The 14,835-nt window shown below is 57.5% G+C and overlaps 1 protein-coding gene across 17 annotated transcripts in view; it reads left to right on the top strand.

Moving 5' to 3' along the window:
* The window catches only part of LOC114894854, a 174,486-nt gene that overhangs the window by 145,685 nt on the left and 13,966 nt on the right, over window positions 1–14,835 (top strand). For 14 of the 17 annotated variants that reach the window (XM_029221946.1, XM_029221940.1, XM_029221947.1 and 11 more), the window contains 12 exons: window positions 549–689; window positions 2,131–2,244; window positions 2,346–2,474; window positions 3,100–3,261; window positions 4,627–4,791; window positions 7,646–7,814; window positions 8,233–8,417; window positions 8,646–8,738; window positions 8,890–9,094; window positions 10,375–10,559; window positions 10,641–10,738; window positions 12,972–13,156. In XM_029221946.1, the coding sequence (XP_029077779.1) occupies window positions 549–689; window positions 2,131–2,244; window positions 2,346–2,474; window positions 3,100–3,261; window positions 4,627–4,791; window positions 7,646–7,814; window positions 8,233–8,417; window positions 8,646–8,738; window positions 8,890–9,094; window positions 10,375–10,559; window positions 10,641–10,738; window positions 12,972–13,156 (1,831 nt within the window). Of the gene's footprint in view, window positions 1–548; window positions 690–2,130; window positions 2,245–2,323; window positions 2,475–3,099; window positions 3,262–4,626; window positions 4,792–7,645; window positions 7,815–8,232; window positions 8,418–8,645; window positions 8,739–8,889; window positions 9,095–10,374; window positions 10,560–10,640; window positions 10,739–12,971; window positions 13,157–14,835 lie in introns of those variants that run through there. The other 3 variants (XR_003793339.1, XR_003793338.1, XR_003793340.1) reach the window with 2 other exon arrangements.

Here is a 14,835-nt window from a genome sequence, read left to right as displayed (position 1 = left end):
ACCCTGTGGCCTGAGTGGGGCACTTGGGGCCCTGCCCTGCCCGAGGAGCCTTATAGGGCCAACAGGGCTGGGCCCCGGTCCCCAAGGGACCATTGGAAGGGCACTGGGTGGGAGGAGGAAACCTGGGTCCCAGTACCACCTGGGACAGGAAGACCAGTGGCTGACGCATACTGCAGGCCTCTTGTGTGCCAGGCACATCAGCCCCATTTCTAGATGAAATTGAAGCTCAGAGAGGCATGAGGTCTTGCCCAGAGTCACGGAGCTACTGGAAGGCAGGGCTGGGATTTGAACCCATGAAATGCCTCCAGCCACCACAATGTGTCACTCCCAGTCCCATCTTTGTCATATGCTTGTCCCCATCTGCTTCTCTCTGTGCCTCAACTTACTCCTCTGCAAAATGGGCTGAAGCTCTTGGAGGGCCTCCCACAGTGCTGGGCCAGCAGCCCTCACTCCCATGACCTTGATGAAGAAGGTTGCCTGCACTGGGTGGTGGGGAGGGGGTTGGCCTCTCTGGGGGAGCCCTCCCCCTCAGCCTGTCCCCTCCCCAGGTGGTGCTGTCCTCCTCTCTTCGTCTGGGAAAGGGCGAGCTGGCCGCCCACCTGGCCCTGGCTCACCCCTTCAGCCTCTCCTGGTGGCGGGCAGAGGCCAGTGGCCTTGCTGAGAGCAGGGGTGGCAGGCAGAGCCGGCAGGTGAGCAGGGAGCATCTGAGGGGCCCTGGATGTAGGGGTCTTGGGGGTTGGTGAGCTGCATGGCTGAGCCCACGGGTGGGGCATCTGGGACCACATGTGGGGGAGGAGGATCCCATTTGTTCATCAGAGACAAGGACATCTCTGGAATCACAGATTCCTGAAGCTTGGAACCCCAAAGGGACCTTCATTCATTCCTTCATTCCTTCATCGGTACCTTATTAAGCACCTACTGTGTGCCAGGCAGTGTTGAGGTGCAGACACAGTCCCTGCATTGATAAAGCTCACATTTTAGTGGGAGAAATAGTTACAAGTATGTCCAATTCATCACTGAAGTGTTCGTTTGTTCAGTCAGTCACTTCAGGGGTTTGAGCAGGGCAGCTGGACTCTGCATCTGACTGGGAGGCCGTGGGCAGCTCACAGCACCTCCCTAAGCCTCAGTTTTTTTCTTCTGTGAAATGGAAGACAGTAGGCCAGTGCGTGCCGGGCAAAACAGGCAAAAAGACCAAAACTCAAGCGAATGAATGAATAAAGAAATTAAGAGTTGTGGTAAGCACCATAAAGAAAGTAAGGAGGGTGCTAAGAGAGAGAAACATTGGAGTGGTGGTGGGGCTACTTTAGATGGGGTGGACAGCGAGGGCTTCCTGGAGGAGGTGGTTTGTCAGCTGAGGACCCGCGGATGGGGGGGAGCTGCCTGTGACAAGCTGGAGAAACAGCGCAGTCCAGGCAGGAGGAACAGCAAGCGAAAAGGCCCCGATGTGGGAACGGGCTGGGTGCTTCAGGAAGAGCCAGAGGCAATTAAGACCAGGACCAAGGACGCGATGGGGCAGGTGAGGGGGGAGATGAGGGCAGGGGAGGGGCAGACCACGCAGGGCCCCTCTCTTGGCTCGGGCTGCCATAGCAAAATAGTACAGGCTGTGTGGCTTAAACCACAGACATTTATTTCTCACGCTTCTGGAGGCTAGAAGTCCAAGATCAAGGTGCCAGCATTGTCAGGTTCTGGTGAGAGCTCTCTTCCTGGCCTGCAGCCATCTCACTGTGTCCTTACGTGTCGGGGAGAGAGCTCTCTGGGGTCCTTCTTACAAAGACACTAATTCCATCATGACCCCCCCGCCCCAAACCTCATCTAACCCTAATCACCTCCCAACGGCCCCACTTCCTGATGCTGTCACATTGGGGATTAGGGCTTCAACATATGAACTTGTGGGGTGATGTGAGTCAGTCCACAGCAGCCCCACGAACCCCAGTGAGGGACTCAGATTTCATTCTGTCTTTGAGAATGATGAGTCTGGGTGTTGAGAATGAGGAGTTTTCCATCTAAACGCCTCTGGCCTCCCAGCCTGAGCGTGGCTCTAAGCTCTTACAAACACGAGCCGCAAGAGGAGGCACCGTCTCCACTCCCCATCTCTCTCCTCCGCCTGCCACTGGCCCCATCTCCTTGCAGGTACAGCTTGCCTGGAATGGAGGGCAGCCTGCAACTTTGCAGCTCACCTGGGCCGACAGGTCCTTGGCGCACAGCACCTCCTGGGATGGTTGCGTGGCCACCTCCCCGGGGCAGGTAGGCACTGGCTGCCCTGCTGAGCAGGCACGGGCCTTTCGCTAACTCTGAGTCCTGTGTTGCCCTCCCTCCCCCCCAGTCACGTCCTCCATCCTCTTCAGCTCCAGGACACCTGGGGCCTGGGTGCCCTCAGGGCCTGTGGGGCCTTAACACAGACCCCAGCCGTGTTCAGCGAGTGGCTCGATCTCTCCTGGGACGGACGCCGGGTGCAGCAGAACCTGACGTATGAGGTGAGGCATGGGGGGTTGGGGGTCCCCACCTGCTTCAGGAAGTGCCTGGCTCTGGGGCCCTAGGGTCCTGGGTGTAAGTGCTAGTTGTGCTGTGGATCCCGGGCAACTCATTTCTCCACTGTGAACCTTGGTTTTCTCATCTGTGAAATGGGTGCAGTAATCCTTCCCTGACTGGAGTGTAGTGAGAGCTCTGGGAGGTAAGGAACGCAAGGCGCCCAGCATGAGGCAAGCACTTGGGGAGCAGACGGGGAAGGAGCTTGTGACGCCAGTGGGCTTCTGGGGAGGGGTGGGGGGAGGTCGGGAGGTCAGGTTTCCAGAGGTGTCAGGGTCAAGGTCTCTCCAGCAACATCGCCTGCCTGGGGCTCCTGATGGGCTATGGAGAGACAGGGACAGCTAGCCCTGGAAGTCCCCTTGCCCCTTCTGGGTCTCCTTAGGCCCAGCCCCCCTCAGTCTCCCAACAGAAGTCCTGCTCAGAGTGTAAACGGATGCTGTGGGGCTGACCAGGGCTCTGATGGTGGGATTTCTGGCATCTCCCTCCTCTTGTGAGGGTCTCCTGACTGCCGCTGGCCATGGGCACCCTCTCTTCCGGGACGAACCCCCATCCCACGGTGCCTTCTCCTTCCAGAGGCACCAGCCATCCCGCCCAGACAAGATCCGTGCAGAGGCCACACTGGAGCGCGTCCTCACGGCCTCCTGCACCACGCAAAGTTTCCAGGGAGTCATGGAGACTGACTATGCCCACTGGCTGCGCCATTCCCTGCATCTGGGGCTCTGCCACCTGCCCAGGGTGAGTCTGTCCCAGGGAAAGGCCCAGGGACCCTGGTGGTGAGGAGAGAGGAGGGTGCCCGCCCAGGTCAGGGGTGTGAGTGAGGGAGCTGGGTGCCATCATCACAGCTCTGCACATGCCACTGGGCGACCCTGGGCAGGGCTCTCTCCTCTCTGAACATCCAGTGTTTCATCTGAAGGATGGAAGATGCAGTTGGTTCCAGCATGTAGGGTGATTGTGAAATTTAAGATGTGACACTGGGAGAGTGCTCAACGCATAAACAAAAGCTGCTGCTTTCGTCATTATTGTTAGGGGGAGGTGTTGGGACCCCTATCCCCCCAACATTCCCCTGAGTTTGTTAGCTGGTTGATTGGTCTTTCCTGCATTCTTTCCACCCTTCCTTCCACCCACCCACCCACCCATCTTCTCAACCATCCAAACATCCATCCATCCATCTACCCACCCTCCCATCCTCCCTCCCATCCCTCCATCCATTCATCCCTCCATCCTCCCATTCCCCACATCCCAGGGGTCAAACATTTTCTGTAAAGAGCCAGATGGTAAATATTTTAAGTCTTGCAGACCATATGGTCTCTGTTGCAACTCTGGCATTGTGTCATGAAAGCCACCATAGATGACATGTAAATGAATGGGTATGGCCATTCCCAATAAAAATCTATCTACAAGGACAGGCAGTGAGCCAGATTTGGCCCATGAGCCATAGTTTGCCAACCCCCAATCTGTTCATCCATTCAGAAAGCATTTGTAGGTCTTACCTCTGCCAGGCTCTGTTCTAGGTGCAGGGGCAAGGATGGTGAAAGGGACAGACGAGGTGCCTGCCCTCCTGAAGCTCACAATCCAGTGGGTAGAAGAAGAAAAAACAGACAAGATGCATGATATGCAGTCAGGTGTGGTGAATGCTGTGAAGGAATGAAGCAGGGAGAGTGGACAGGGGATTGCAGGGGGCCTTGCTGACAAATGCAAACTGCAGCGGGAACAGCCAGTGCAAAGGCCCTGTGGTAGGAGCATGCTTAGAGTGTTTGAGGAACACAGGGTGGCCCTTATAGAGAGAGCGAGAGGGCGAGGTTAGGAATATAACGCAGACCCATAGGACCTGCCAAGGAGACCGGCTTCTCCTCTAAGCGCAATGGGAAGGCAGAGGCTTTGAGCCTGGTGGACAGTGTCTGATTTGCATTTTTTTAAAACTTAGCCTGGCTGCCAAGTGGAGGAGGGGCTGTGGGCTGGGGCAGGAATGGAGGCTGGGAGACCTGATAGGCTATTGTGACAGTCCTGGCATGAGGGATAGTAGCCTGGACCAGGGCATAGGGAGAGGAAGCTGTGCTCCTGCACCTCCCTGACCACTGACACCCCACCCTTTCGTTCCAGGCCCTCTCGGTCTCCGGGGAGCACACCTTGGGCAGCGGTGGGCTTCTGCTACACTCCAAATGCCAGCTGGGCCTCGCCCCAGACCCAGACCACAGCCTGCATCTCAGCCTGACCCTCCGCAACCACAGCAGGCCCCGGATGCCTGACTTCTCCGGGGAGCTAGAGGTAAGGTGGCTGGGTCGGGGCTGCCCACCCCATAGGCAGGATACTCTGATGTCCCTCTGTCCCTCTCTGCCCAGTGGACCACCACTGCCTGGGTGGCCCTGCCATCTAGTGGCCAGTATTAGAACTGCAGACTGGCACCCTAGTGGGGACCTGAGCTTAACTGTAGGTGGGACCCCCTGTGGCTGGCCCCCCCACCCTGAGCAGCTCCTCTGCTGCCCCAACATCAGCCCTTCCTATAACCGAGAGGCAGTGGCTGGACTCCCAGGGTTTGGATCCCAGCCCCACCTCTTCCTGGCTAGCAACGTACTTCGCCTCTCTGTGCCTCAGTTCCTTCGCTGTTAAGTGGCGGATAATCATTGCACCTACCCTACTTCCCATGGCATTAATGTTGCAGGGATTAAGTATGTTAATATGTATAGATTGCGTAGAATAGTGCCTGATACAAAGCAGCCACTAAGTAAGTATTAGCTGCTATTATTATTAGCTATTATTGGCCGAATCTTCTCCTACCCCTTCCACCTCCCAGCAGCCCAGGGAGGTAGAAGGGGGCAGAGCTGGGTTCAATACCTGCTCTGCTCCCACCTAGCCAAGGGCTATTGGGAAGGGACCTCTTTGAGCCCCATTTCCTCATCTGTAAGTGGGGATCAGGTATATTTCACAGGGTGGTCAGTGGGGTTCTGGGCACACCTCCCCTCCACCCACCCAGCACGGGCATACAGGAGGTGCTCCATAAGTGCTGTCATCCACCCATCTCTGTGTCTCCCTGGCTGGGTGACCTTGACCTTGTGACTTTCCCTCTTCAAGCCTCAGTCTTCTCTGTCAAATGGGAACAAATCCCATGTCCTTTGCAGAATTGTTGGGAGGAAAAGAAACACAGTTTGCACAGCACGTGCACACAGTAGGTGCTCATGAGATGGGATTTTCCTTCCAGCATCTAGCGCTGGATGAGGCATTTCTGTGTCTGGAGCTCACTCAGCTCCTGTTTCCGAGCCCAGGAGCAGTGGCAGTTTCAAAAGAGTTTTCCTTTCTGAGTTTCGCCAAGGCTGGCTCTCGTTTCCCCGTTTGCCAGCCAGGCCCCCAGCCACTCCCGCACCTGTAATCCGGGTGCCCCAAGGCTCACTTCCCCAGAATCGGAGGACTGGGAGTGAGCCCCGTGGGGCCCAGCCCGCGGTGGGCGGCCAGGGAGTGGCTGGTCCTCCTGCTTCCATCCCGAGCATGTGCGCAGCTGGTTCTAACCGCTTCTCCCTTGCCCACCCCCCTCTCTGCTTGCCCCATTTTGGGGTCCGTGGTGTGGAGAGAGGCCTTTCACAGCCTTGTTTGGTCTCTACACCAACCCGGTGGAGAAGAGGGACAGATTCGGGAGGTCAGGCACTCACCCCGGCTGCTGGGGCGCTCGCCACTCAGTGACAGTGACTAGGACGGACACCTCAGCTGTGGTCTGCAGGACACCCCCCCTCAGGCTCACCTCATGCACTGTGAAATCCCCTAAGGATTCCTGGGCTCCACCCCTCCCACCCACTTAGGAAGCTGCATGTTCATTGAGCACCCTGAATTGGATTCCTAGGGCTGCTGTAACAAATTAGCCCCAACTCAGTGGTTTAGCACGACAGAAATTTCTTCTTTCACAGTTCTGGAGGTTAGAAATCTAAAATCAAGGTGTCAGCAGGGTTATGCTCCCTCCAGAAGCTCCAGGAAAGAAGCCTTCCTTACTTCTTCCAGCTTCTGGGGGCTGCCAGCAATCCAGGCGTTCCTTGGCTGTGGCGGCATTATTCCAATCTCTGTCTCTGTCTTCACATGGCCTTCTTATAAGGACACCAGTTATTGGGTTTAGGGCTCACCCTAATCCAGTATGATGTCATCGTAATTTTATTTCATCTACAAAGAACCTATTTCCAAATAACATCACATTTACAGGTACCAAGGGTTAGAACTTCAACAGATCTTTTTGAGGAATATAAGCCCATAACACACCACACACACACACACACACACACACACACACATACACACACACACACACACACACACACAGATTCCTGATAAATTTTGAGAACCACCATTCTATATCTGATCTTATAGATTTTGAAACTGAGGCCCAGAGAGGGTAACACACTTACTCAAGGCTGCACAGCTTGTTAGCCGCAATATCTGGACTAGAATACAGAGCAGCTGAATTCAGGCCAGAGGTGGCTCCCCTCCCCTACAACGGCTTCTTAATCAGCCCATTGGCCTCCCCCCTGCAAGGTCTCCCTAGGGTTCCTTCTCTTAAGGCCTCTGAGGCTTTTCCTGCCTTTGCCCCACCCCATTCGAAACCCTCCTGTCTTGTGTCCCCTTCCCTCAAGGCTGGTGGCTGCAAGGGCTGGGATGAACTGCTCAGTGCCGGCCTTTATGCCAGGTGCTACCCACGATGTCTCCTTGAACTTGTGGAGACATTTGCAGGGGTTCTCAGGCAAACATGGAAAACCTGGCCTGTAGGTGGAGACACCTGGGCACTAGGAACGTAAAAATGCCAGTGCCCAGCCCCTCCCCCAATCAGTTAAGTCAGAATCTCTGGGGTGAGGCCTCGGCAGCAGGAATTTTTAAGCTACTTGGATGCTGTGCGCCGCGCTTGGTTAGGTCCCTGGATGTGGATTTTAATAAGCGTTTTCTGCAGTTGGTAGGATTCTGAGCCCTGTGGCAGGGGTGGAAGGTGGGGGGACCCAGTGCCCCTGAAGATGTGGAGGCGGGTGGGCATTGCCTTTTCCCTGCAGGTTCAACCTCACCCTCCTCAGCCACCTCTCCCTGGGCCTGGGGCCAACAGGGGCCAGAGGCCAGAGGCCAGGCTGCACTCAGGCCTCTGCCCTTCGCCTCCCAGCTCCGCGGCCCCAAGGCTCAGCAGTTTGGCCTGCTGGGTCGGGTCTCCACCTCAGCTGCTCGAAGCTTGGTCCAGCTGGAGGGAAACGTGGACGACGGGGACGAGAAAGTGAGGCTGTTGGTGTCCCGGGCCCCGAACTGCTTCCAGGCCTCGGTGGCCCACAAGGAAGGTGAGTGGAGGTACTGGTGTGGCTCAGCGGCCTGGCCAAGGCCCCAGCTTGGCCCAAGAGTGGACAGAGATTGGGGTGCTGAGAGCTTGAAGTCAGAGGAAACCCTGGTAGGACTTGGTGGCACCCCCAGCTTGGAGGTGATGATGAACTTCCTGTGGTCACCTGTGGTGCCAGGAGAGGCTGGGTAAGTCTGGACCAGAGGTGGGTGTGGGCTGGGGGATGGGGAAGAAACCAGGTTTCAGGGGTTTGGAGGTTGATTTAGGCAGCTCAGTTCAAGGCCCTCAAATCCTTGGGCCTTTGAGACTCTGACTGTGGGCAGTGGGGAGCTACAGAAGGCTGTGGAGAGAGGGAGGAGTGGGCAGCTGGGAGGCAGATGGACGAGTCCTGGGTACAACGGTGGGTCCCTTCCTGGCCCCAGGGAGCCAAGAGGAGAGTGTGGTGCTGCGGGCATGTGCCCACAGGCGGACTGCGGAGGTGGAGGCCCTGCTCCAGGACAGCGGGCAGCCCATCCAGCCCCTGGGACGCCTGACCCTGCAGGCTGCCAACCAGAGCCTCCGCTTGGCTGCATACGGCTGCCAGGGGACCCTGCTGGGCCACGTGGAGGTGAGAGGGCCAAGGGCTGGGGGGAGGGGTGTTATTCCTACCCACCCACCCCCACCCTGCCCGGGCAGAGGCCACAGGACCAGGATCCCTAAGTCCAGGAGTACCAAGGAAACCAGAGGCAGACAGCCCATAGTGTGGCCAACACATCCTTGGGCGTTGCTGCTGGCACCGAGAGCATTCTGTCCACTTCATTCCCATGAGGCCCAGCCTGTCCCTCTGTGTCCGCAGTCCAGGGTGGCTGCTCTTGGGTCCCAGGTGCAAGCCCGGCTGGAGGAGAAGATCCATGGCTTGGACGCCTACGTGAGAAGGTTCCAGCGCCTGGTGGGTAGAGTGCACTGCGATGTCGGGGGCACCCTTGGAGAACGGGAGGGAGCGTGAGGCTGTGGGGGGTCACCCCTCTGGCTTGTCCCGGGCCTCCCTCATGGATATGAGGGTCTTCTGGAGCTTTCTGTGCCCCCGTTCCCCTGCCCAGGTGCAGCCGGCGGGCGCCCTGGATGGTGCGGCAGGCTCCCTTCTGCAGCTGTGCCAGGCGGGGCTGGGGGCCGTGCGGGAGAGTGGCCGCGTGGTGGCCGCGCTGTGGGACCAGAGCCGGGCCAGGCAGGGGCTGACACACCGCGTGCCGCTCTACCTGGAGAGGCTGCAGGCAGGGCTGGAGCAGCTGCGGGATGAGCTGGAACGTGAGTGCAGGAGACAGGGCGTGACCCTGCACCCAGATCCACACCTGATCCCAGGGCCCCCGACCCCAGGTCCCTCACACTCGGCCTGCGGTACTGGTTCAACCAGAAAGGCCACCTGATTTCTGGCAGGCCTGCAGCCCAACTTCCTTTAGACCCTCTGCCTTATTTCTCATGGATCTAGAGCCTTCAGACTTTTGGAACAGTGTCCATTCTTGTCAGTCTCCAAGCTCATATCCCTCATGCCTGCTGCCTTATCTCTTCTGGGACTGCTGCCCAAGTTTCTTCAGTCCCCGCCTGATTTCTTTTGGGTATATAGCTTTACTTCTATTAGGCCCACTGTCATAGATTCTAGGGCCTATTTCTGGTTCTGTGATAAGCACCAGTGAGACCGTGCGGGTCGTGAAGGCTGCTGTCCCGAGCGCCCTCCTGGTGGTGCTGGGACCCCCCCCAGCCTCTCCCAGGAGCACCAGGGCTGACAGCTGGCCCAGCAGGGAGCCCCAGGACCCTGCCCAGCACCAGGGCGGCCATCCCTCTGACTGGCCAGTGCTCGGGCCAGACAGGCTATTAAATGTACTCTCACCCCTGCTTGTGTCCCTTTGTCAGAATCCCAGGGCCACCCCCAGCCTCGTGATTCACTAGGACTCACAGCTCTCAGGACATAGTTGCACCCACGGCTATGATTTGCTGCAAGGACAGGATACAGAGCCAGGTGGCGGAGGGACAGGTGCAGGGGAGGTTCTAGGGAGACCAAGCACGAGCTTCCAGACTCCTCTCCCAGTGGGGGCACACAGGACTCCCTCCACTCCCCCAGCTTTGAATTGTGACAACACGTGTCAAATGCTGTCTGCCAGGGGAGCTCATTAGAGACCCTGCGTCCAGGCTTCTCACTGGGGGCTGGTCACGTAGGAGCCTCTGCCTGGCACAGACCAACATTCCAGACTCGCAGAAGGGGGTGTTCAGCGTAAACCACATTGTTCGTGCAATCCAGGCAGAGTGAGGCCCTCTTATCAGGTCTGGGAATGGTGGGAATCCACCAGAATCCAGCCAGGGCTGACCCTGTGAACAGGCCTTGCAGTTGGACAGTCTCAGGCCTGCCGGGCTAACTCTTTTCCAGTCTCTAGTGCCACCACCTCATTCCAGGTCACAGGCCCTATTTCTTTCCTGGAGGCCCGGGTCGCCGGGGGGCTGGTTTTCCTGTGTGGGCCTGGGATGCAGGTAGCAGCATCTCACCTGCCACCAGGACCGGGAGGCCTCACGGTGGGTGGTGGCTGCCTTTGCAGAGCCCCTGGCCACGCTGAAGGACGCCTACTTGGAGGTGACAGTGCAGCCCCTGGACAAGGTGTGGCAGGAGCGGGCCGAGGAGGCTGTGCAGCGGCTGCAGGCCTGGGTGTCCGGGACGCCGGGGACCTGGGGGTCCGGGCCCATCGCGGCGGCGCTGGAGGCCACGAGGGGCGCCCTGGAGCTGGTGAGGTGGGGCGAGGGGGAGGGAGGCGGCCCTGCGGGCAGGGATGGCCCTGACGGCTCTCACTGCCCCCACCTGCTCCAGGCCACCCACCAGATGCTGTCTTGGGCTGAAGCTGTGTTCTCACAGGCACTGAGGCGGCTCTGCAAACCCTTGCTGGACCTGTACAGCTTCTCAGCCAGGTAACTTGTCCCCTCTGGGGTCCTGCCCCACGCCAGGCACACCCTCCGTCTCATCTGCTCCCCTGACAGCCCTTCCATAGAGACATTTTTAGCCCCATTTTACAGATAAGGAAACTGAGGCTTATTCTTCATTCCGTGGATATTTTATGAGCACTCTTTGAGCAGGCGCTGTTTTAGGTTTGCAGACGCAGCGGCGAGTGGGATAGATCCTGGCCCTCACGAGGGCCATGGCTGAGCAGGGAGACGGTCACTGAACACAACGACCAGGTTATCTACCCTCAGGGGCGGCAGGCCGTCCTATAAAGGGCCTGAGAGTGATGTGTTCAGGATTTGTAGCCCGATGGTCTCTCACGTAGCCTTCGTTTTTTGTTTTTGTTAAGAATCCTTTAAACAGTAAAAGCCATCCTTAGCTTGCAGGCCATTCCAAAGCAGGACACAGGTTGGATTCGGCCACGGACCACAGTCTACCGACCTCTGAGCTAGTATGTTAGGTACCAAGTGCTACAGAAAAAAAAAAAGGCAGGACATGTGGGTTGATGGGGGCATTTTATTTTTATTTTTTAAATCTTTTTGTTTATTTTGGCTGGGGGGCACGCGGGATCTTAGTTCCCCAACTAGGAATCCAACCCGTGCCCCCTGCAGTGGAAGCGCAGAGTCTTAACCACTGGACCGCCAGAGAAGTCCCCGATGGGGGCATTATAAAGAGTGAGGCTGTGGTTGGCTTCAGTGAGAAGGTAGCATTTGAGCAAGGGCTTGAAGGGTGAGGGAGTGAGCCGGGTGCACATCATGGGAAGAGCGTTCCAGGCGGAGGGCACAGCTGGTGCAAAGGCCCAGGGGTGGGAGTGCACTTCCTGCTTGAGGAATCTGAAGGAAGCCAGGGGGCTGGAGTGGAGAGTGGAGGAGTCGGGGCGGGGTGGGTAACGGGTTCTGGGCAGCCTGAGGCCTTTGTCTCTTACTCTGAAATGGGAACACACAGGAGATTTTGAGCCGAGGAAGGACATGATCTACCTTTCATCTAAAAAGATTCCTCTGGCCCCAGTGTTGAGAATAAAGACTGGGGGCAGGGAGGGGGATAGAAGCAGGGAGCCCAGTTTAGAATGGTCCAGGCGAGATGGGAGAGTAGCTGCGCCAAGCAGTGGCAGCCGCAGAGGGGGTGCGAGGCAGTCAGGTTCCGGGTGTTGTAAGGACAAGCCTGTAGGATTGGTTGACAGATTGGATGTAGGTGGTGAAAGAGAAGAGCCAGGGATGACTCCCAGGGTCTCGGCTTTGATGACTGGAAGGATGGAGGGTCCATCTACGGAGTAATGGGGATGACTGGTGTGCAGGGAGCAGCTTGGAGCTCTGTTGGTTTCCTGTGGCTACCATAGCAAATTACCACAAGTTCAGTGGCTTAAGCGACACAGATGTGTTCTCATGTAGTTCTGGAGGTCAGAAATTCAAAATGAATGTCAGGTTCCTCCGAGAGGCTCAGGGGATAGCCCTTCCCTTCCCAGCCCCTGCAGGCTGCCTGCTTGCCTCGGCTCGTGGCCCCCCACCTCCATCTTCAAAGCCAACAGGGCAGCATCTTCTCCCCTCTGACTGTTGTCCTTATATCTTCTCTCTGACCCTCCTGCCTCTCTTATAAGGTCCATTGTGATTCCATTGGCCACCTGGAAATCTGTCTCAAAATCTTTAGTGTAGTCACACCTGCAAAGTCCCTTTGGCCTCCTAAGATAACACAGTCATAGGTTCCAGGAACTTGGGCGTCTTTGGGGCTGTTGCTCAGCCTGCTGTGGTGGGAGTGGGTGGTCTGGAGCTCTTTCTGACCTGCTGAGTTTGAGACGCCATCAGGACACCCCACTGAGGCAGCTTTCTGAGGCCTGGGCCGTAGAGCAATTTGGAGGTTTTGGAGGAGTCACTGGCCCTGAAGGAGCAGCAGAGCCAGCCTCAGGGACAGGCCTGAGGAGCCCCTTCCCCACACAGGCCGGAGGCCCCGCCAAGGCACATACGTTCAGGCCCCTGGCAGGAGATCAGATGCCTGCGTCCTTAAAATAGGACAGTCATTTCTACCCCTAGCCTCCACCTCATTGTGCCACCTCCCCAAACAAAGCCTGTGCCCTCCCTAAGAGGCTGATGTTCCGTGGAGGTCAGCTTGCGCCGGACCCTTACATGGCCATCCTGCGGCTGTGGAAAGTGAGGCTCCGACAGGCGCGACTTGTGCTGGGGTCTCCCAGCTCCTCTGTGCTCCCTCCAGGGACCACTCAGTGGTGGTGACACTGCCGATGCTGCCTGCAGGGGACGAGCCCCTGGACGTGGCCCGGGTGACCAGCCACCTGGTGGAGGAGAAGCTGCTGCGGCCACTCCGAGAGCTGTATGGGACCAGCGTGCTGGCCGAGTACCACCGGCTCAAACGCCGTCTGCTGGGGGCCCCCTCTGGATGTGAGTCCTACACCGCCCTCCTCCCCGGGACCCCTCTACCATTTGGAACGTGGTAGCAGGACCTGGCAGGGCCAGATAGACAGTGGGACCATCCCCCAGTAGTACAGGGAAGCCTTAGCATTGTAGTGCTGGGCCCATCTGATCCCAGGCTGACTTCCCAACATCAAACAGGATGAGGGTTGGGCTGCAGATCCAGGCTTTTGTCCAGAAAGTAAAAGCCTGAGCCTGGAACCCAGCGCGGAGGCGTGGCGAGGGACTGAGGGCCAGGGCCAGCTCCCTCCAGGCCGACTCTGCAGGAGAAGCACCAGGCAGACCTCCAGCTGCAGCTGGAAGGCCACTAATTGAGTCCAGACTGTCCGTCAGGCAAGGCCTGGAGCCACAGGCAGTGCTGGGACCAGACGCAGCTCTGGGGGCCCTGGGGGCTTGGAGCCCCTGGAGTTTGCATCCGCTGCCCTGAGTGCGATCTGGTGAGTCTCCTCACCTCTCTGTCACCTGGAGGGGGCAACGTGGCTCACTGGTGTGGTAACGAGTGTGTGCCTTTGGTGCCCGGCAGGGTCTCAAGTCAGTGGGAAAGCTTGGCAAGGACTGGTACGTAGCATCGGGTCTTGTGATCTCACAGGTGGGAACGCGGAGGCTTGGGCAGGTGGGAGCCCCCCCCCGAGTCTGGGGTACTTGTCCGCTAGGCAGCGTGGCGACTGGAAACAGCCTGGTCTTTGGGTTCCATGTGTGCGACCTGGGACCGGCCTGTGACCTTCAGCTCTGACACCTGACAAGGGGCTCCTAGTTCCCTCCTCGTGAGGCCATCATGGGCTGGCACGGGCCAGCAGCTGCCGGGTACCTGGCCTGGGCGTGTGTTCAACGGGTGGGGCTTCTCTTACCCGACCCCCACGCAAGCCTCTGCTCCGCAGCAGTGCTGGCTCAGGGGGTCCGAACTGCCCTCTCTCGGGCCACCTCCTGCCCACCGTGAAGAGGGCTGGGCCTGGCCCACGTGGCACCTCCCTCCTGTTGGATGGAGCCTTTGGCCGTACTTTTTTTTTTTTTTTAATGAAGACATTTGACTTTTGTGGGGGCGTTCTGTTGTTTCTTTTTGACAAAAATATTATTTGGCTTCATTGGGTCTTAGTTGTGGCATGCAGGATCTTTCGTTGCAGCGCACAGGCTTCTCTCTAGTTGTGGCACATGGGCTCCAGAGCACACGGGCTCAGTAGTTGTGGCACACGGGCTGTCTAGTTGTGGTGCGAGGGCTCAGTAGTTGCAGGGCATGGGCTTAGTTGCCCCATGGCATGTACGATCTTAGTTCCCTGGCCAGGGATCAAACCCGCATCCCCTGCATTGGAAGTGCAGAGTCTTAACCACTGAACTGCCAGGGAAGTCCCTGTGTCATATTTTAGATTCCACATACAAGTGATATCATGATAATCTCTAGTTGCATCCATGTTGCTGCACCTGGCATCATTTCATTCTTTTTTATGGCTGAGTAGTATCCCATTGTATATATGTACCACATCTTTATCCATTCATCAATTTAGGTTGTTTCCATGTCTTAGCTATTGCGAATAATGCTGCTGTGAACATAGCGGTGCGTGTATCTTTTTGATTTAGAGTTTTGTCTGGATATATGCCCAGGAGTGGGATTGCTGGGTCATATGGTAGTTCTGTTATTAGTTTTTTAAGGAAGC

This window comes from Monodon monoceros, unplaced genomic scaffold (genome assembly GCF_005190385.1).
Source record: "Monodon monoceros isolate NGI ecotype Baffin Bay Population unplaced genomic scaffold, NGI_Narwhal_1 Super_Scaffold_13, whole genome shotgun sequence".
Lineage (NCBI taxonomy): Eukaryota > Metazoa > Chordata > Mammalia > Artiodactyla > Monodontidae > Monodon > Monodon monoceros.
This window is presented reverse-complemented; position numbering and strand designations above follow the sequence as displayed.